General features: G+C 44.0%; 1 protein-coding gene across 2 annotated transcripts in view; it reads left to right on the top strand.

Moving 5' to 3' along the window:
- Positions 1-22481, top strand: part of LOC142303276 (PDZ and LIM domain protein 7-like) — a 174361-nt gene that overhangs the window by 135909 nt on the left and 15971 nt on the right. For both annotated transcript variants that reach the window (XM_075344519.1, XM_075344518.1), the window contains exon 6: positions 19153-19190. In XM_075344519.1, coding sequence (XP_075200634.1) covers positions 19153-19190 — 38 coding nt within the window. The remainder of the gene's footprint in view (positions 1-19152; positions 19191-22481) is intronic.

Raw genomic sequence — 22481 nt, 5'->3', positions numbered from 1 at the left:
GAAAAGACAACTGTTTTTTTATTCCCTTTGTGTTAATGTCACCAGTAAACCTTGGCAAGTTTAGTATATAAGCGAATCCAAAAATACAATAAATTGGTGTGATTTTGTAAGACCCTTTACATTGGGAAACTGGGATGTGGATGCTCCATTGGATCAGATTTGAACCTGCCATTACTTTCTTCTGCCCATGAAGCAGTGATTGCCTAGCTTATCCTAGAGGACTTGTATATCATGCTGTAGGAAAGTGTTAGCTATACATTTTCTAACCACCTCCACATTGTGAGATAAATGTCAGTGTGAATGACATGTCATTGAACAACTCCGTATGATACCAGGGAAATCATAGCTTGGGTTTTAAACATCCTTAGCGTGTCTTCTGTTTTATACAAAGATACTGCTAATAATAATGTATACACACTTTGTTAAGCTTCACGAAAAATAGGCTATTTTTCATTAAAGGGGTGGGGTATTCCTGCCTCAGCAAGGTAACTTTATACATCATAATATAAAACGTTTTAAGTTTCATTCTTTTTTCTTTGCTCACTAATTTCTTTGTTCACTAATTTCTCATTACAAGATCTCTGCTTGTGGTCATTGAATAGGAATCTACCTTGCTTACTTTCAGGGGATGAAAATCTATCTTGGCCATGTAGTGATCAGTCAGCTACATGGCTCCTTACAGTTGACATGCACCATTCCTCTTGTTAGAGGAGCACCTTTAGATCCAGAGCTGCTGCTTCTACAGTAAGAAAAAAATATGGTATGAACCCATCCTAACCAAGAAAAGCCTGATACACTGTGTTCCAAATTATTATGCAAAAAGAGTTTAGGAGTGATAAGGTCAGAAATTTTTTGTTTGTCATTTAAACTCATTGCTGGTGATGTGTGTCAGGGCTCTTTATATCACTGAAAGCAATTGCAGATACCTGTGCAAATTAGTTTGGCAGGTGTGTCCAAATAAAGGCAAGACTACTTAAGGCTGTTCCACATTATTAAGCAGCCTACATTTTTTTGCCAAAATGGGAAAGAAAAAGGATGTGTCGGCTGCTGAGAAGCAACAAATTGTGGAGTATTTAGGTGAAGGCATGACTACAATCGACATTGCCAAGACACTTCATCGTGATCATCGCACAATCAAGAAGTATGTAGCTGATTCACAGCACATGCGTGTGCGTGCTGATAAGAAGAAATTGAGGACTCTTTCCAACAGGCAATTGCATCAGGTTAAAAGAGCAGCTGCTAAAATGCCTTGTCATAGCAGCAGACAAGTTTTTGAAGCTGCTGGTGCCTCCAACGTCCCCCGAACAACAAGTTGCAGGGTCCTTCAGAGGTTTGCAGCTGTGCGTAAGGGTACTTTTACACTTGCGTTCAGCGGAGTCCGTCATTATGGAGAATAGCACAGTCCGTTAACGCACTGCGCTATTCTCCATAGACTTGAATGGATGACGCACTGTAACGCAAGTGTCAGCGTTGCATCTGCCGGACGACGCAGCGTCGTTATTTTGACGCTGCGTCGGGCGGAAGGAACGCAGCATGTAACGGTTTTTTTGAGCAGCGTAATCCTTTGGATTTCACTGCGCATGCTCTCTCTGGCTCCCTCCACCCGTAACCAGGGTACACATCGGGTAACCAAGGAACCCTGGTTACGTGTGCCGGGAGCTCGACACTTCCACGCTCGGCTCCGCCCCCTCCCGCACTCCATATGTATACACACACACACACACACACTCACCTGTCCCCCAGCGATGCAGTCCCCGCGGCACTGACGTCCTCAGCCATGGCCCTGCTCGGCTCCACCCACTTCACACTCCGCCCCCCGCTCCCGCCCCCGGCACACATTGTCGGCGACCGAACGATTAGCTGATCACCCGGCGGCCGGCTACTGTGAGTGATCGGCTGATCACCCGGCGGCCGGCAACTGTGAGTGATCGGCTGATCACCCGGCGGCCGGCTACTGTGAGTGATCAGCTGATCACCCGGCGGCCGACTACTGTTAGCGATCAGCTGATCGTTTACAATAGTCTGCCGACGGTAAAACAGTAAAAAAAAACAAAAACGGATTGCGTTGTTTTGCAGTATCCGTTGCATCCGTTGTGCCACTATATGCAACACATCCGTTGCATCCATCACACAACGCAATGCAACGGATACCGTTCAACGCAAGTGTGAAAGTAGCCTAAGCCATCCTGTCGACCACCTCTATCCACTGCACACAAGCAGAAACTGCTCCAGTGGGCCAAACGATACATGAAGACTGACTTCCAAACTGTTTTGTTCACCGAAGAGTGCCGTGCAATGCTCGATGGTCCAGATGGATGGAGTGGAGGATGGCTGGTTGATGGACACCCCATGAAAACAGGGCTAAGGGTATGTTCACACATAAGGTTTTTGCTGTGCGGCACAATCCGGCGCTTTTCTGAAAAACTGGATGCGACAACAGCTGTCGCCGCATCTGTTTTTTCCCCCACAGACTTGCATTAGCACCGGATTGTGCCGCATGGCTTTGCGTTGCGTCCGTTTTTTGCCGTATGCGGCATATTTAGCCGGTGCGGCAGCCGGATAAAACGTTGCATGCTACGTTTTTTGTTGCGGTGAAAAAAACGCATTGTGCCAGATCCGGCGCAATGCGGCGCAATTTACAATGCAAGCCTATGGACGCCGGATGCTGCGTCCTGCGGCAAAAAACCATAGGCCGCCGGATACAGTTTTTTGAACTGCGCATGCTCAGTATCAAACCGGATCCGGCAAAAAACGGATGGGCCGCATGGAAAAACTTATGCAACGCATCCGTTTTTTTTCGCCGCATCCGTTGCATAGGTTTTTGAGCCGGATTCGGCCAGACAGAAAAAAACTGATGTGTGAACTTAGCCTAAGGCGCCAACAAGGAGGAGGTGGAGTACTGTTTTGGGCTGGAATTATGGGGAGAGAGATTGTCGGCACCTTTAGGATCCCAGAAGGCGTAAAGATGAACTCCATAATCTATGTGGAGTTTCTAAAACAGCACTTCCTGCCATGGTTCAGGAGGAAGAACCGTGCATTCCACAGCAAGATCATTTTCATGCATGATAATGCACCGTCTCATGCTGCAGATAACACATCTGCATCTCTGGCTGCTATGGGCATAAAAGAGGACAAAGTTATGGTGTGGCCACCATGTTCCCCTGACCTCAACCCCATTGAGAACCTCTGGAGCATCATCAAAAGGAGTGTCTATGATTGCGGGAGGCAGTTCACATCTAAGCAACAGCGCTGGGGGGGGTATTCTGTCCACATGCAAAACAATTGAAGCACAAACCATCCAAAAACTGACAAATTCAATGGACGAGAGAGTTCAGAAGCTTCTTTCAAACAAGGGGTCCTATGTGCAAATGTAACATCACCTAGAATTAAGTTTTGACTTGAAAACTGTTTGATTTCATTTTGTAATAAGCTGATAATGCTTATAATTTCACAATTGACCATTTTGTTTTTCAAAATGAAAATAAAAATGTTGAAAACTCTGTTGTGCATAATAATTTGGAATATTCATTTTGAGTGCATTTTGAGTGTTTATTATTAAAATATACTGTTTTCATAGACAGTTTGATCAAAAACATTTCAATTATACTTGAATAGTAGATGACTGGAAAATAACAATGACTGCAACTCATAAAGTTAATTTAGGAAAATATGAAAACATTTTTTGCATAATAATTTGGAACACAGTGTAGACAGAGGGTATAGGTAGGAGGAAAAGCAAACCAATGAAGACCGTGCTAGTATGCAGCTGATAGACTGGTTCTAGACAGTTCACCATAATTGCAGCTCTAGACCAAAAATTCCTTCTCTAAAATTGAAACGTAACTGTAAGGAGGCCGTCATATTGTGATTAGCGACGAGCGGACCTGTGGATGTTCAGGCTCTCCGGATTCGGCCGAACAGTAGTTAAAAGTTCGGTTCGGTACCCAAACTTGACCCGAATTTGACTCAAACCCCATAGAAGTCAATAGGGAACCGAACGTTTGTACTGTAAAATGTTATACTAAGGGCTAGGGAGCTGCAAAAGGAAGCACAATGGGGACAACTGTCCTGCAAATAAATGTGGATAAGGAAATGACTTAAAGGTGTTCTGTTATCATGGTTAACTAGGAAGTAAATAAATAAAATAAAAATATTAAGGCTATGTGTGCACGCTGCAGATTTAGTGCACAAATTTTCTGCATAAAGTGTGCATGCGTTTTGGTGCGTTTGAGATGCACTTTTGTGCCATGTGTTTTTTTTAATGAAGTGAAGGGGTGGAAGAACTACAAAACACTGGAAAAACGCACCAACAATTGACATGCTGCAAATTATTTTCCGCACCAAATCTGCAAGTTAAAAATAAGCAACGTGCGCACAGCACCCTAGAATTCTCATGGCACGTGCTGGCATAATGACCAAATCTGCAACAAAACTGCATTAAAAAAACGCATCAAAAACACACCGTGAGCACAACGCCTAACAGTGTCACCATAGAGACCGTTTTCAGAGTTTCCCCACAGAGCCAAAATTTTAAGAGTGCTGCCACAGAGCTTGGTTATCAGAGTTCACCCACAGAACCCCTTCAAAATAACATAATTATAATAATAATAATAAATCCTGAATGAGGAAGCAGAGGTCCAAGTGGAGGAGGAGGTGGATGTTGCGGTATAGGTGGAAGAGGCGGAGGAGGAGGAAGTCGATATTGTTTGTTTTTTTTTTTTTTTGTTTTGTTTTTAAATTGGGGAGGCCCCAAATATTGGAAATGGCAAATAGAACAAACAACCTGCGGTGGAGTATCACAATGGCTGGGTGCAGCTGGTATACTTCTCTAGTCAGCCAACTGACCAGTTCTGTGGGATGCATGCCTGGTTCATTTTAATGAATGTGAGATATCCTGTCTGTGATCATGTTCCGTGCCATTCTGATGGTACACTTGCCACAGAGCAGGCCAGCACCTCCAAGGCATAAAAGGAAAGCTCAAACCATGTGTCCAATTAGGAGACCTAGAAGTTAAATGGGGCAGATGTGGGGCAGATGTGGACACATACTTTTTAATGTTCTTGAAATGCTGCCTCCTGCTAATACAGATGGTATCAGATCGTGGTACTGAATGTTGTGGCATACTGAGGAAGGTTTTCCACATTTCAGCTAGCCAAACACTCCCTTCCATGGTGGTGCCTGTGCACCAGGTGCTTTTGTGACTTCCTCCTCCTTTGCCTTGTGCTTCCACTGAGCCCCCAGTGTGAAATGGGAACACCATCAGTACTGCATCTACCAATGTGCGCTTGTATTAGGGTACTTTCACACTTGCGTTCAGCACAGTCCATCACTATGGAGAATAGCGCAGTCCGTTAGTCTCGCTATTCTGACTCTGCGCCGGGCAGGAGGAACGCAGCATGTAACGTTTTTTTGAGCAGCGCAATCCGTAGGATCTCACTGCGCATGCTCTCTCTGGCTCCCTGCACCCGTAACCAAGGTAAATATCAGGTAACCAAGCAAAGTGCTTTGCCGATATTTACTCTCGCTACGTGTGCAGGGAGCCCAACACTTCCCCGCTTGGCTCCGCCCCCTCCCGCACTCCACTCCACATGTATGTACACACACACACACACACATACACACATATACATACATATACATACTCACACACACACACGCACCTGTCCTCAGCACCATGGCCCGCTCAGCTCCACGCACTCCGCCCCCGCACACATTCTTGGCGGCCGAATAATCAGGTGATCGACCGGCCGCCAACATGGGAGAGCGCTCAGCTGAGCGCCCGGCCGCCAACATGTGAGAGCGCTCAGCTGAGCGCCCGGCCGCCGGCATGTGAGAGCGCTCAGCTGAGCACCCGGCCGCCGGCATGTGAGAGCGCTCAGCTGAGCGCCCGGCCGCAGGCATGTGAGAGCACTCAGCTGAGCGCCCGGCCGCCGGCATGTGAGAGCGCTCAGCTGAGCGCCCGGCAGCCGGCTGTTGAGAGTGATCAGCTGATCGTTCACAATAGTCTGCTGCCGGTAGAAGAAAAAAAATTTTAAAAAAAGCTTTACGTTGTTTTGTACGATCCGTTGCATCCATTGTGCCACTATATGCAACGCATCCGTTGCATCCGTCACACAACGCAATGCAACGGATGCCGTTCAACGCAACTGTGAAACTAGCCTTACCGCATTTCCTGATCACACTCCAGTGACAGAAGGATGGCACATTTGTCCTTGTAGCAGGCATCTAACAGGGTGGACACCCAGTAATTAGAACTGGTAACAATCAGGGCAACTCGGTGGTCATTGTGCAGGCTCTACAGCATGTATTTATTCATGTGCAAGGCTGCCCAGAGGCAACGACATGCTGTCCTCGGTGGAAGATGTATCCGCTGTATCCCCCCCCAACCACACACCCTGCTGTGAACAGGGTTTCTCCTCCTCATCCTTCAAAACTGTCCCCTGGCTGGACAGTTGTGTACCTGACCACTGTTGGTACAGGAACCCACCATCCTAGCCATGTATGGACGATTGGCCTGATAATCGCGTATTCTTCCTCCTGTGCCACCACCTCATCCATCATCGCCTGAAGCGGTTTATTTTCAAGGAGGCAAATACATGGGATAGTAACACTGATGCTTGTGTCATCAGCACTGGCCATGGTCATGAAGTGTTGTTCCACAGAGCGAATCAGCCCGTGCATGCTGCAGCTGAAACTCCACTATTGCCTGCTGCTGCTTGCACAGTCTCTCCAGCATATGCAAGGTGGAATTGCACCTTGTGGGTAGGTCATATATGAGGTGGCAAGTGGGAAGGCAGAAGTTATGTTGCAGCACAGACGTGTGTGGCACCTCTCACTTTCTGCAGCAACTGTCTCTCAGGAGTAATTTTTCAGGAAGCTCTTTACCACCAAATTCAGCACATACGCCAGACCAGGTCTGTGCGTCAAACCGGTTAGTACGAGATTTAGCCCATTATCGCACACCACCAGGTTTGAGGCATCACCCACTCATCTGTCTGTTGTTCGATCCCCGACAGCAGCTCCTGTGCGGTTTGGGATTTACCCCCAAACAGATGAGTTTCAGAACATGCTGCTGTCATTTGGCCCTGGCTGTACTGTGCTGAAGTTGATCGTGCAGGTGTTACGCTAATTGGAGGCAGCGGAGTAGGAGGAGGAGGCAACACAGAAAAAGAAACATCCAGCAATTCTCTGTGGTGATAGGACATGTGCCAAAACGCTTTCTGCTGCCACTACATCTACTTGGTGGGCAGTTAAGGAGATTCAATATTCCTGCCTATGCTTACTGGTCCACGTATCGGTTGTTATGTGGACCTTGCCACTGATAGAGTTGCACATTGGACACCTGATTTTCTCTGCAACTTATTTGTGCAAGGTAGGGATGGCCCAACTAGAAAAGTAGTAGCGGCTGGTAACCACGTACTTTGGAACCGTCACCAACATACGTTTTTAAAAAAATTCTGTCTCTAGCAGCTGGAATGGCAGCATTTCAAAGGCCACGAATTTTGAAATGCTGCCATTCAGGACCAGGGCTCATTGATGGGTAAGGGAGTACTTCCTCTTTCTCACCATTGTTTGGGGGATGGACAGCTGAACGCTTCCTTGGGATGGTGTGGAGATGCTCGGTGACACTGCTGGTGGTAGTGCTGTCACATCCTTTCTGTACAGGGTGCCAGGTGGTCCTGTTTCTCGGGAAGGGGAGGCAGAGGCTGAGACCACAGCAGAAGAGCAGGAGGAGCCTCAGATCTTTCCAGGTTTTCAGGTCAAAAAGCTAACCACAACAAATAGCCAAGCTCCAAAGTACATTAAAATAATATATTTATTAATTCATATATTTAAAATATTATAGGCAAGGTAAATAAATAGTGAGAAAATAACAGAGGCGCAGCACAGCAGGGGATGGAATGTGTATGGGGCTAATAGCATATAGAACAATTAAATATAAGTGAAAAGCACAGTGACTCAATATATTGCACTAAAAATTGAAATACTGTAAACAACAATCATAATTGCATTTACATTCAAATATCCAGTGGCAGTAAATAATCTAATCATGAAGTGTCAGTAGTGTAAATAAGCAGAATTAACCATCCTTCTCTGAATTCTGCACTACAGCTACAGGGCTAAAACAGATGATAAAGTGCCAACACTTAGGTGGGCTTTGCACGTTGCGACATCGCAAGCCGATGTTGCGATGCCGAGCGCGATAGTCCCCGCCCCCGTCGCAGCTGCAATATGATTGTGATGGCTGCCATAGCGAACATTATCGCTACGGCAGCTTCACATGTACTCACCTGCCGTCTGACATCGCTCTGGCCGGCGACCCGCCTCCTTATCAAGGGGGCGGGTCATGCGGCATCACTGCGATGTCACACGGCAGGCAGCCAATAGGAGCGGAGGGGCGGAGATGAGCGTGATGTAAACATCCCGCCCACCTCCTTCCTTCTGCATATCCTACGGGAGCCGCGGTGACGCCGGTAGGAGATGTTCCTCGCTCCTGCGGCTTCACACACAGCGATGTGTGCTGCCGCAGGAGCGAGGAACAACATCGGACAGTCGTGTCAGCGTAATTATGGATTACGCCGATGCTACACCGATGATACGATTACGACGCTTTTGCGCTCGTTAATCGTATCATCTATGATTTACACACTACGATACCGCCTGCGATGCCGGATGTGCGTCACTTTCAATTTGACCCCACCGACATCGCACCTGCGAAGTCGTAGTGTGCAAAGTGCCCCTTAGGATATGAGTGAAATGACACTTGCTATCTGCCAAGTCCAAGGCAGTCACTCAAGGGGAGATTACAAAGACAAATGTTTAGGTAAGGTGTGATTTACCTTTAGTCATAGTTTCCACCTGTTGTGTTGGCACCAGGTCCCGACGCGTGTTTTGGTGTGTCACCTTCGTCACCACGCCCCCTCACGAAGGCGACACTTAGTTAAACCAGCTGTTATTATTTTTCATTAAGGGCCTATAAAAAGGTGTCTCACTACCAAGGTGCTATACATTAACCCCTTTACGACCGCCGATACGCCTTTTAACGGCGGTAAATAAGGGTACTTTTTCCGATCCGCCGCTTTTTAACGGCGGTCGGAAAAAAGGGTCTAGCGCCCCCCAGAGTCAGAAAATTTCCGGGGTCTCAGCTGCCGGGGGTAGCTGAGACCCTGGAGATCATGATTCGGGCCTGTTTTTCCGGTCCCCGCTCACCTGATGACCGGTATACACCGTATACCGATCATCAAGTTATAGTAAATGACCGCGCCGGTAAAAAATGATTTATCTCCCATCTGGCATGATCAAACATGCCAGATGGGAGATAAATCTTTTTCCCGGTTCCCTCCGGTCCCCCGGTGTCCCCAAAGTGCCCCCCCCGACCCCCAACCCCCTCCCGAAAATCCAAGATGGCCGCGCGCACCGGCGATCACAGCAGCGCGCCGGCCGCATTTACAGTGTTCCTATGGTTTCTGTCGTATGTGCCATAACACATACGACAGAAACCTGCTCCCTAGGCCCTGCCGGGTCCCCCCCTACCCCCCCCTGGTGTCCCCCGGTGTCCCCCGGTGTCATACATACCTGTCGCAGCTCTGATCCCCCGCGGCCCCCTCCTCCGGCTCCTTCACAGCAGTTGCCGGTCACATGTGCCGAGCAGATGACAGCTTCCTGTGTTGTGAGACGCTGGCTGCTGCTGCTGCTCGGCACTGTGCAGCTGTGACCCGGGGAGAGTGGGTGCAGATTCTTTGCACCCACTCTCCTCAAATGGAGGGTCTGCCCTCCTAGAAAATGGGGGATACGTTCCCTGAACGTGCCCCCCATATTCTAGAAGGTCCAGAGGCGACGTGGGACATCCAAATGGATTATTGTGGATTTTTTTTTTTCTTTTCAATAAATTGGTCAATCAGGGAATGTTTTGGGGAGTGTTTTTTCAAATAAATTTTTTTTTGTTGTCAATTTTTTTTTATTACTGTCAATTAGTTATGTCGGGTATCTGATAGACGCCGTGACATAACTAATTGCTGGGCTTGATGCCAGGTGACATTACACACCTGGTATCAACCCCATTCATTACCCCGTTAGCCAACGCACCAGGGCGCGGGATGAGCTGGGGCGAAGCGCCAGAATTGGCGCATCTAATGGATGCGCCACTTCTGGGGCGGCTGCGGCCTGCTATTTTTAGGCTGGGAAGAGTCCAATAACCGTGGCTCTTCCCATCCTGAAAATACCAGACCCCAGCTGTCAGCTTCACCTTGGCTGGTGATCTAATTTGGGGGGACCCCACGTTTGTTTGTTTTTTTTTAATTATTTATTTATAAATAATTAAAAAAAAAAAACAGCTTGGGGAGCCCTCCAAATTGATCACCAGACAAGATGAAGCTGTCAGCTGTGGTTTGCAGGCTACAGCTGTCTGCTTTACCCTAGCTGGCTATCAAAAATAGGGGGGACCCCACGTCATTTATTTTAATTCTTTTTTTTTTTTTTGGGCTAAATACAAGGCTAGGCATCCTTTAGTGTCACATGAAAGGCACTAAAGGGCGCCAGCTTAGAATATGCAGGGGGGTGGGACGTTATATATGTTTGACATCTATCCATTCATCCATTGTAGCATTTTACGCTGTGTGCCCACAATCAGGGTTTGCAACGTTTTGGACGCAGAGTGTTTTCCCTGCGTCCATAACGCTGCGTTGTGCAGTAGAAGCACAGTGGCAGGATTTTTAGAAATCCCGTGCCCACTGTGTTTCTTTTCTCCGCAGCATAAATCGACCTGTGGCGCAGCTTCCCGAGCCTCAGCATGTCAATTTATGCTGCGGAGATGAGTGTGCTCTGCAGGTAGAATAGAACTAAAGTCCACAGCAGCCTGAACCCAAATCGTGGGCATGGGCAGCTGCGTTCTCCCGTGGACAACACTCACATTTCTGCAGGAGGCTGACACTGGGTACTAGACGCCGTGTCGCTGGATCATGGCCACATAGCCTAAAGGCCGCTTTACACACTGCGATATCGGTCCCGATATCGCTAGCGTGGGTACCCGCCCCCATCTGTTGTGCGACATGGGCAAATCGCTGCCCGTGCCGCACAACATCGCGCAGATGCGTCACACATACTTACCTGCCCGGCGACATTGCTGTGACCGGCGAACCGCCTCCTTGCTAAGGGGGCGGTCCGTGTGGCGTCACAGTGACGTCACTGAGCGGCCGCCCAATAGAAGCGGAGGGGCGGAGATGAGTGGCCGGAACATCCCGCCCACCTCCTTCCTTCCTCATAGCGGCCGGGAGGCAGGTAAGGAGAGGTTCCTCGTTCCTGCGGCGTCACACATAGCGATGTGTGCTGCCGCAGGAGCGACGAACTACATCGTTACTGCTGCTGTAACGATAATCGAGAATGGACCCCCATGTCACCGATGAGCGATTTTGTACGTTTTTGCAACGATGCAAAATCGCTCATCGGTGTCACACGCAGCAACATCGCTAATGCGGCCGGATGTGCGTCACCAATTCCGTGACCCTAACGACTCCGCATTAGCGATGTCGCAGGGTGTAAAGCCCCCTTAACAGTGAGAAATTTGTTGCTACAGCAACAGTTTTGTGAAGTACCTGTGGATTCAAAATGTTTACTATACTCCTGAATAAAATCCTTGAGGGGTCCAGTTTCCAAAATGAGGTCACTTGTGGGGGGTTTCTGATGTATAGGTGCCCAAGGGGCCCTGCTAATGTGACATGGTGCGCGCAATTTACTTCAACTTTTCCAAAATTCAAATGGTGCTCCTTCCATTCCAAGCCCTCCCATTTATCCAAACAAAGGTTTTTGGCCACATGTGGGGTATCCCTGCGCTCACAAGAAATTAGATAACAACCTGTGGGGTACACGTTTTGTTGTTGCCTCTTGAAAAAGTGAAAAATGTGTCGCTAAATCAACATTTTTGTGAAAAAAATGAAAATTTCAATATGGCAACCTAAGCTTATCAAATTCTGTGAAGTATTCGTGGATTCAAAATGCTCAATATACACCTAGATTAAAGCCTTGAGGGGTCTTATTTCCAGAATGGGGTCACTTGTGGGGGACCTCCACTGCTTAGGCACCTCAGGGGTTCTCCTAATGCAACATGGCGTCCGCTATTGATTCCAGCCAATTTTGCAGTCAAATTACACTCCTTCTCTTCTGAGCCCTGTAGTGTGCCCAAACAGTTGATTTCCACCACATACAAGATATCAACAAACTCAGGAGAAATTGCGCAATAAATTTCATGGTGATTTTTTTCCTGTTACCCTTGTGAAAAAAAAAGCTACCTGGTTGAAGTAACAATTTTGTGGTAAAATTTTATTTTTTTATTTTCATGGCTCAACGTTATAAACTTCTGTAAAGCACCTGGGGGTTCAGGGTACTCACCAAACATCAAGATAAATTCCTTGAGGGGCCTAGTTTCCAATATGGGGTCACTTGTGGTGTTTTTTTGCTGTTTACGTACCTTAGGGGTCCTCCAAATGCGACATGGTGCCCGCAATCTTTTTCAGCCAAATTTCCTTTCCAAAATTCAAATATTGCTCCTTCCGTTCCAAGCCCTCCCATTTCTCCAAACAAAGGTTTCAGACCACAAGTGAGGTATCACCGCGCTCATAAAAAAGTGGGTAACAAACATTGGGGTCAAATTTTTGGAATTACCTCTTGAAAAAGTGAAAAAATTGATGCTAAAGCAACATTTTTGAGAAAAAAATGAAAATTTTCAATGTGACAACGTAACGTTATCAAAATCTGTGAAGTACCTGTGGATCCAAAATGCTCACTATACCCCTAGATAGAAGCCTTAAGGGGTCTAGTTTCCAAAATGGTGTCACTTGTAAGGGGTTTCTGCTGTTTAGGTACCTTAGCGGACATGTAATTGCAACATGGTGCCCGCAATCTATTTCAGCCAAATTTGCTTTCCAAAATTCAAATATTGCTCCTTCTGTTCCGAGCCCTCCCATTTGTCCAAACAAAGGTTTCTGACCACATGTGGGGTATTGGCGCGTTCATAAGAAAGTGGGTAACAAGTTTTGGGGTTCATTTTGTTGTGTTATTTCTTCTAAAAGTGAATAAATTTGGGGTAGAGCAACATTTTAGGTAAAATTTTATTTTTTGCTTTTTTTCATTCCACTTTGCTTTAGTTCCTGTGAAGCACCTGAAGGGTTAATAAACTTCTTGGATGTGGTTTTGAGTACTTTGAGGGGTGCTGTTTTGAGAATGGTGTCACTTTTAGGTATTTTCTGTCACTTAGGCCTCTCAAAGTCACTTCAAATGTGATGTGGTCCCTAAAAAAATGGTTTTGTGAATTTTGTTGAAAAAATGGGAAATTGCAGATGAACTTTGACCTCTTCTAACTTCCTAACCCCAAAACATTTTGTTTCAGAAATTGCGCTAATGTAAAGTAGACATGTGGGAAATGTTATTTATTAACTGTTTTGTGTGACATAACTCTCTGGGTTAAGGGCATAAAAATTAAAAGTTTGAAAATTGCAAAATTTTCAAAATTTTCATCAAATTTCCGATTTTTTCACAAATAAAAGCAAAAAATATCGTTCTAAATTTATAACTATCATGAAGTACAATATGTCACGAAAAAACAATGTCAGAATCATTGGGATCCGTTGAAGCGTTCCAGAGTTATGACCTCATAAAGTGACACTGGTCAGAATTGCAAAAAATGGCCTGGGCATTAAGTACAAAACTGGCTTCGTCCTAAAGGGGTTAAACATCCCATGATAGGTAAAACCAGTGAGATGTCTCAAAAACCTTGCCACCTTATTGTTTTAAAACATACTGATTTTATTGGTTACAGAAGAATTTCAAAACTACTGAAGGTGCTAGTGAGCACTTTTCGGGCCATAATTTGTAAGTGGAAAAAAATTCATTTTACCATAAACCGGCCACAACCAAGTGTTCCCTGCAAAATTTCAGCTAGTGGGGTGAAAGAATTATCAGAAGAGTTGTCCAAGAGCCAAGGACCACCTGTGGAGAGCTACAGAAAAACCTGGAATTAGCAGGTACAATTGTTTCAAAGAAAATAATAAGTAATACACTTAAGGTCCAGTCACACTAAACAACTTACCAGCGATCCCAACAACGATAGGGATCGCTGGTAAGTTGCTAGGAGGTTGCTGGTGAGATGTCACACTGCGACGCTCCAGCGATCCCACCAGCAACCTGACCTGGCAGGGATCGCTGGAGCGTGGCTACACAAGTTGCTGGTGAGCTCACCAGCAACCAGTGACCAGCCCCCAGCGCCGCGTGGAAGATGCTGCGCTTGGTAACTAAGGTAAATATCGGGTAACCAACCCGATATTTACCTTGGTTACCAGCTCACGCAGCTACACGTGCAGAGAGCAGGGAGCAGCGCACACTGAGCGCTGGCTCCCTGCTCTCCTAGTACAGCACACATCGGGTTAATTACCCGATGTGTGCTGCAGCTAAATGTGCACAGAGCAGGGAGCAGCGCACAATGCCTAGCGCTGGCTCCCTGCTCTCCTAGTTACAGCACACATCGGGTTAATTACCCGATGTGTGCTGCAGCTACATGTGCACAGAGCAGGGAGCAGCGCACACTGCTTAGCGCTGGCTCCTTGCTCTCCTAGTTACAGCACACATCGGGTTAATTAACCCGATGTGTCCTGCAGCTACATGTGCACAGAGCAGGGAGCAGCGCACACTGCTTAGCGCTGGCTCCTTGCTCTCCTACTTACAGCACACATCGGGTTAATTAACCCGATGTGTCCTGCAGCTACATGTGCACAGAGCAGGAGCCGGCAGCACAGGCAGTGAGAGCGGCGGAGGCTGGTAACAAAGGTAAATATCGGGTAACCAAAGACAGGGCTTCTTGGTTACCCGATGTTTACATTGGTTACCAGCCTCCGCAGAAGCCGGCTCCTGCTGCCTGCACATTTAGTTGTTGCTGTCTCGCTGTCACACACAGCGATCTGTGCTTCACAGCAGGACAGCAACAACTAAAAAATGGCCCAGGACATTCAGCAACAACCAATGACCTCACAGCAGGGGCCAGGTTGTTGCTGGATGTCACACACAGCAACATCGCTAGCAACGTCACAAAAGTTGTTCGTTAGCAGCGATGTTGCTAGCGATGTTGCTTAGTGTGATGGGGCCTTTAACCTCCTTGGCTTGCATGCACGCTCAGCATGCATGACCCAATTGCTTCACAAAAAGCATGTTCAAGCGTGTATAAAGTTTGCTTAACAACCTTTAGACAAGCCTTTGAAATACTGGGAGAATACAGTCTGGTCAGATGAGACCACAATTGAACTCTTTGGATGACATAATACACACCATGTGTGAAGGTCAAAAAGCACTGCATATCACCCCCAAAACACAATACCAACACTGAAGGTTGAAGGGAGATGGGGACATCATGGTGTGGGGCTGTTTTTCACCATACAGCCCCACACCAGCTCAGAGTCTGGAAGACTGTAGCCGGCTGCACGGATGTCACGAGGCAGCATTGGACGGGTACGTCACTGGACGGGGGAGCAGCGGTCTGCAATATCGCCTCTCACAGGCACTATTGACAACACAAGGTATTTGAGAGAAACATTGTTTCTCAATATAATATCGATCTAGACAATAAAAAATATGGGTGAACCACCCCTTTAAATACATTTTAGTATGCTTGTTCAATACTCTTGCCCTGTGCCAGCTCTCATTATTACACATCACTAAATTTCTGGACATCTATGGTTTGATTTCTTTGCCTGTGTGGATTTTGCGGGTTGTTTCCCACGTCTGGTGAAAAATAGCACGTTAGAAGTATATTTACTTAGAAAATAGGATGTCATCTTTGCCGCAAGTTAGAGAACCTTCTGATCTGGTAGATCTGTCCCAGTCAACTATAAATGAATGAGTCTTGGAGTAACAGCAGCACAGATATGTATTGGTAAATCATGGACATTTACAGGGCTGAAACTTTAATACATGGTAAGTAATAAAATGGCCTATTTTTTTTTTTCTTCACTAAACAGAGTTCCAAATTACCACAGAAAGTGATAGTTCTTATGCTGCTATGTGTTGGGACCTTCATGAATTGAGTTTCCATGGTTAAGTAGTCTGATGGATTTGTCCTACTCAGATGTTTATAGCCTGCTGTAAAATTTGGTAAAGAGGGAAAAAGGTATGGCGCTTTGTTTCAAATTTCTTTCCTTTCCCAGCATTACGGTCTATAAAGATAAGGTTCAAGTGGTCTGCACAAAGCCCTGACTTCAACCTTATTAAAACCTGTTTTATGAACTGAAATGCCTGATATGAGCCAGACGTTCTAATCCAACACCTGTGTCTGAACCCACAATACACTTTTGGGTGGATGGGCTCAATTTCCCACAGACTCCTTTCAAACTTTTGTGAAAAACCTTTCCAAGAGAATTGAGTTTCTTACAACTGCAAAAGGTTTTCACCTCCGTATTAACACCCATGGTTTTAGAGTGGGATGTCTAATAGGTGTGACGGGCGGATGGCAAGGTACTGTTTCCCATGTACGGCATCATTTATCATTGCTTATTACACTGAATAAGAAGAGGAAGAGAGATATGCGCTTTATCCTAAATTGCCTACTATGTCTTACCTCCCAATACTGTTACATTGTAAACCCTTATGTACAGGAACTTCTCTCTCTTTTGCCTCTTTGTTCATTATTTATAATTACTTGTTGCTTTTTAGATTAGTCTAATATTTATCTGATATTTTAATAGTCTCACATACTTTGAGTAATTCTTTACTCTTGAAATTAGCACCTTCCATATGTAATGGAGCTCTTACACATATGTTATTTTCTATGGTCTACAACTAATTACCGCACCTCACTGTACATGTGCGTGCAACCTAAAACCATGGCAAGTCCAGATGCATCTCGGCAATTAGCCATAGCCCCCTAACGCACATGTAATTGTACCCAAACTGGTAACGTCTACTAAGAGGCTATGCCATCTTACTGATCAGCGCCATCTAGGAACAACCATATAACCCAAGCACTCCAGCAGCTGGTCAACTATAACACTAACCTTACTCTGTATTTTCCTGTGTATGAATGATCAGAAGTATAAATATAAATAAATATATATATATATAGATATATATATATATATATATATATATATATATATATATATAATATTCAAGTCCTTGTGCTTTCAGTGTATTTCTTATGTATTCATAGGGATCACATTTATGGTTGTATGCTACATTAAATGATATCCACTGGAAGGAAACAGAATAAACAATACCTTACAATAGGATGGAGCAGGTGAAGGTGAAAGAGTTATTAATAGTGAGCTCTGCCTGACATGGATATTACACCTCCAGGCACACTAGAACAATCGCTATTGTCTCTCCTAAGCTGCCTATGAATAAATGGCAGTCAGAGCCCCATTCTCTCTGTGTGACTATGTCTTAGTATTCTGCAGGAACCTGCTGATCTCAGCACTGCGACATGCTCTAGCCCATAGGAACTCAATGAAGCTACAGTAGTGCGGCAATCATGAGCTAGTGCAGAGAGGGCAGGTTACTGTCACCCGTATGCAAATTCTTATTGTCACGTCCTACTTATGTACATGTATGCGCAGGCGAGAAGGTTCGGCATCAATCACGTTCCTTGTTCTGTTGTACATGAATAGAGCAATGCCTTTTATGTAACATGTGTAATGACTGATCTCCAGGACATGACACGTTCTAATGCAATTCATTCACATAGGCTGGTGACAGATGTCAGCTCAAGCCGGGAGGAGGGGGATCATGGCTTCTGAGTGTCTGAAAATCTTCAGCATTAGCCACTTAACTTCCAGCCAGGGCAAAAGTTGATGACTTCTTACTAAATCTTGATTTGGCAATAGCAAAATAGGGTAAATGTGTAGTAATAACGTATAAACGTAACTTGAACCATTCAGCATTTCATCACTGGTGAAGGCTTATTCTTATTTCTAAGCCTGGAGATGAGCCTTTCCACCAAGTTGATATGGTGTAGTGGTGATACTGAAAGGATTGAGTATTTGCCGGTGGCTCTTGGCCCATAAGCATCTGTAATTGGATGACGACAACAGTGATTTATGTATGCAGTAATGCAGATTAAAGCAAAGCTGGAGCTCATAGGAAGTAATGAAGACAGAAGCTTATATACCATAATGCATGGGAAGGTCAGAACACTGAGGCTTCTCCATTATAAGCATATACTTATTCTTTCATGTTTATTTCTATAATGCTTTTTTAGTAGCGTTGACTTAATTTTGTCCTGTTGGATGTTGCAGAATACATAGAAAGCTCATTTACATTCGCTTGTGTAATTTTCTGACAAGCTTGGTGACTATTAATTTTTACTCAATTATATAGAGCCACTAATTCCACAGCACTTTGCCAACATCATCATCACTGTCCCCATTGGGGCTCACAATCTATTTTCCCTTTCAGTATATTTTTGGAGTGTGGGAGGAAATTAGAATACCTGGAAACAAAGAGAGAACACACAAACTCCTCGCAGATGTTGTCCTTGGTGGGATTTGAACCCAGGACCCCAGCGCTGTAGGGATGCTGTGCTAACCACTGAAACTATACACATGTTATAGAAAGGACGCTAAGATTATATTTTGGTCATTTAACCAAAGTAAGGGTTTGATGAAACCTATATAAAGTTTCTTAAAATCATAATGTCAATAACAAGTACCGAGGACAATATGTAATAATCAACATTTTGTCTTTAAGAGAACAGATTCCATTTTGTTCTTTGTGTCCATCTTGTCTTATAACTAATGATGTCATAGGGCTCAGCTAACACTAATGGGTGGGGAAACTTCACATTTCTGTTCACGCCCCTACTTCTTTTATTAGTGCATAGTTCAGGGGGAACTTATCCTGTCTCTGACGCTATATTTACATTGGTCACATGTACTAATAAAGGAGAATTCTTTGAGTACACCATTCTAAGTGTGTGCTGTATTGATTTCCCGAGCGCTCGTAAACCATATCTTATTAACTTGGAGTTCAAGAGGCATAGACGGAGTGTATTTCGCTCACATGTCCAACTTGCAGCATTTTAGTTTTTCCTCCCTTATATTGTTTATAACACAAAATAATCTCTGTTCATTTCATAATATACTACATTGTAACCCTGTTTTTTTTTTTCTTCTCTGACAGGCAAGGAGGAAAGAATGTGTCTAGTAACTACGGCCAAGGTAAATGATAGGAAGACCAACCTTTTTATAAATAAAGTGTATTAGAAGATTATTTTTTTTAGCTCTGCCTTTCTAATTTCATCACAAGTGCCCAAAGCAAGGGCTTAATATTTCATCCACTTTGGCATTTTTTTGTTGTTTTTTTTTTATTTCACTAAATATATCACTGTCTGTTCCCTGCCTGTAGTAAAATACTTACCAGCCGTCTTCTGTTGTTATCGGCACCGCTCCGTGCTAGTTGTGACTAGTCAGATCACTTCACTCTTTTCTGGATGGACCAGAAGTCACTTCTCAATGTAAGAACAAGAGCTAAAATGAGATTTTGACTTCCGGTCAGTCAGGAGCTGCAGTGACAAGATGTCAGAATGCGACCGGAGCAGTGTCGGTAAGAGCAGAAGACAACCGCTTGTAAGTATATTACTACCCTCAGAGAGCAAACATTTTCTGTCACTCCAGTGGTGAAATTTAAAAACAAACTCCGCAGTTGTGCTTTAAGCCCTTCACGACATTTGACGTACCTATACATCATGGTTGAGTATGGGTTCCCGACCGATGATGTATAATAAGTACGTCATGGCGATCGCATGGCACTATCGCCACCTGTAGCTCGGCATTAGTTATAGCCAAGCTTCTGCTGTCACAGCGAGGGACAGTCCCCTCTCTGCCCCTGGCTGTTTAACCCCACTAAATGCTCCCATCAATGAGGACCTCCAGGTCAGCCATATACGGCTGATTTAAAAAAGTTAAAAAATGTAAAAATATTATACCATTAAATCTGTAGAGTCATGTTAAAACAAAAATAAGCAAAAAAAATATAAACATTTGGTATCACCGCACCCGGAAAAACCCTATCTATAAAACGATCACACTAGTTAACCCCTTCAATGAACACCATAAAAAAACTGAAATAAAAACATAGAAAAAACTATTATGATTTCATCATAGAGCTGACAAAAAAGTAGAATAAAACATGATAAAAAAAAGTCGTATGTAAATAAAAATGGTACCACTGAAAATGAAATCTTGTGCCTTTAAAATCAAGGTGCCATACAGCTCCATCCACAAAAAATAAAAATGCTATAGCTCTCAGAATACAGCAATGCCAAAACATTTTTTTTTTCTATAAAATTGTTTTTATGGTGTAAAAGCAGCAAAAGATAAAAAAACTATATAAACGTGGTACTGCTGTAATGGTAGTGACCCAAAGAATAAAACTGTCCTATTACTTTTACGACACAGTGAATGGTGTAAAAAAAAAAAAAACAAACAATTCCTGAATTGCTATTTCTTTTTTATTCTGCCTCACAAAAACTGGAATACAAAGCGAACAAAAAATATTATGTGGCCCAAAATGGTGCCAATAAAAACTTCAACTCATCACACAAAAACAAACCTTCACATGACTCTGCAGAAAAAAACTATAGCCTTCAAAATTCAGTGAAGCTCAAAAAAAACCCTTTATTTTGTAAAAAAGCGATTTTTAGTGTGATAGTTGCCGAACCTAAAAAAAAACCTATATAAATCTGGTATCTCCGTGATTGTACTGACCTGAGGAATAAAATCATCCTATCATTTATACCGCACGGTGAACAGTGTAAAAAAATAGTAATAAGGTCAATTCTTAAACTGCTTTGATTTGTTCATTCTGCCTCCCAAAGATCACAGTACACAGCTCATATTTATCCTGCTCTGTACACTGAGCACTTACATCAAGGATTACATGTAAATCTCTGAAAAACAAGATTCAGATGACATTCGGTACTGAAAATTTACTGTAGTGAGGCAGAGGGAGTCATTATGAAATCCAGTCTGGCCTGTGGTCCATCTTTTTATGTCGATTTTAGGCGTGCACAAAAGTGCCGTCAACAACAGTTTTGTGCACCATTGAAAAGAAAAACACTGCTGAATAGAGGCACAACAGAGTAACTCTCCTGCCTCAGAGAATGGATCCATCGGGGGTTTCATCTGAATGACGTATTTTAGACATGTAAATAAATGTTATTTATTAACGATATTGTGTAATATACCGTAAATCTCTGGTTTAAGGGCATAACAACTAGAAGTTTGAAAATAGTGCAGGTGAATATAAGAAACTTCATAATATATCTTAGAAAAAACAATGTCTCCACTTTTGAGACACTTCTTCCACTACCCACTGCCCCTTGAACTTCTCATCAACTGTGAAAGAGCAGTTCAACTCCATCTTGTTCAAGACTAGACAGACTGCAACCATAGATAGTTGTCAAATTACATTGAGAACTGGAGTTAGAAAACAGGTAGAGGCAGATGCATAAATATGACTCTGAGCTTTCTAACAAGTCTTTTACCTCACCCGAGAGCTGGATTCTTTCCTACACTGCTCAGTACTGCTGTATAATCTTCTCTATTATACTTCTTCTCTCAGTGTGCTAAGGAATGAAGAGCAGGAATTCTTCTGTGTGCTGTGAAGTGTATGCCATCCATCATAGCAACTAGTCTCCTCTCATCAACTCAAAGTCAATTGCAAATTTAAAGTTAGAGCCTGCAGATGTAGGTTTACTTTTCATGTACACATAGATCAGCTTATTCTAAAACATTACTTGAAAGTTGTTACTTCTAGAAACCAATCTGTTCACATGATACAGCTGCACATTGATGACCAGCTAAGAATATGATACAGCTGGTGATCCAAACCACCACCTAAAAACCCTAACGCAAATAAAATATTATGTTCTTGATGCGCACTGATCCTGATATCTCATCTATCATCCATAATTCTACCTATAGCTGGTTTTCTTCTAACATTTATATCTCCAAAGTCTCTGGCCTTTCACAAGGACACTTGTAATGAGTGATTACTGCTATTTCTACATAATATCCAATAATTATTTTGTCTACATCCTCTGAATGTATTCATTCCATTCTGTCTGCTGCAGATCCTCCCACGTGTGATATTTACACTCCATGGACATTTATCTTCACAGCACAGTGCTGATGAATTTCCAGGTTTGAATGTCAAAAGAAATCAATGTGTATGAATTTCTAGTATTCCTCTTTTTACCCCCAACTAGATCTGCGCTCTACTTACAGTAGCATGCGACTCAATGTGGAATTCTATTTATTTAATTATGATTAACTATAGGGATATGCAAATGTGACTTGTGTTATGAAAACAATGGTTTATGTGTGGCATACAGAGTAAAATGGGACCTCCAAATATCTTTACCAGAAGCTAAGCTCAGTGATAATTACCTAATTCATCAATTTTGTATTTAATGACTACAGAATGTAGAATGTTACATATGCAGCTTT

This window comes from Anomaloglossus baeobatrachus, chromosome 4 (genome assembly GCF_048569485.1).
Source record: "Anomaloglossus baeobatrachus isolate aAnoBae1 chromosome 4, aAnoBae1.hap1, whole genome shotgun sequence".
NCBI lineage: Eukaryota > Metazoa > Chordata > Amphibia > Anura > Aromobatidae > Anomaloglossus > Anomaloglossus baeobatrachus.
This window is presented reverse-complemented; position numbering and strand designations above follow the sequence as displayed.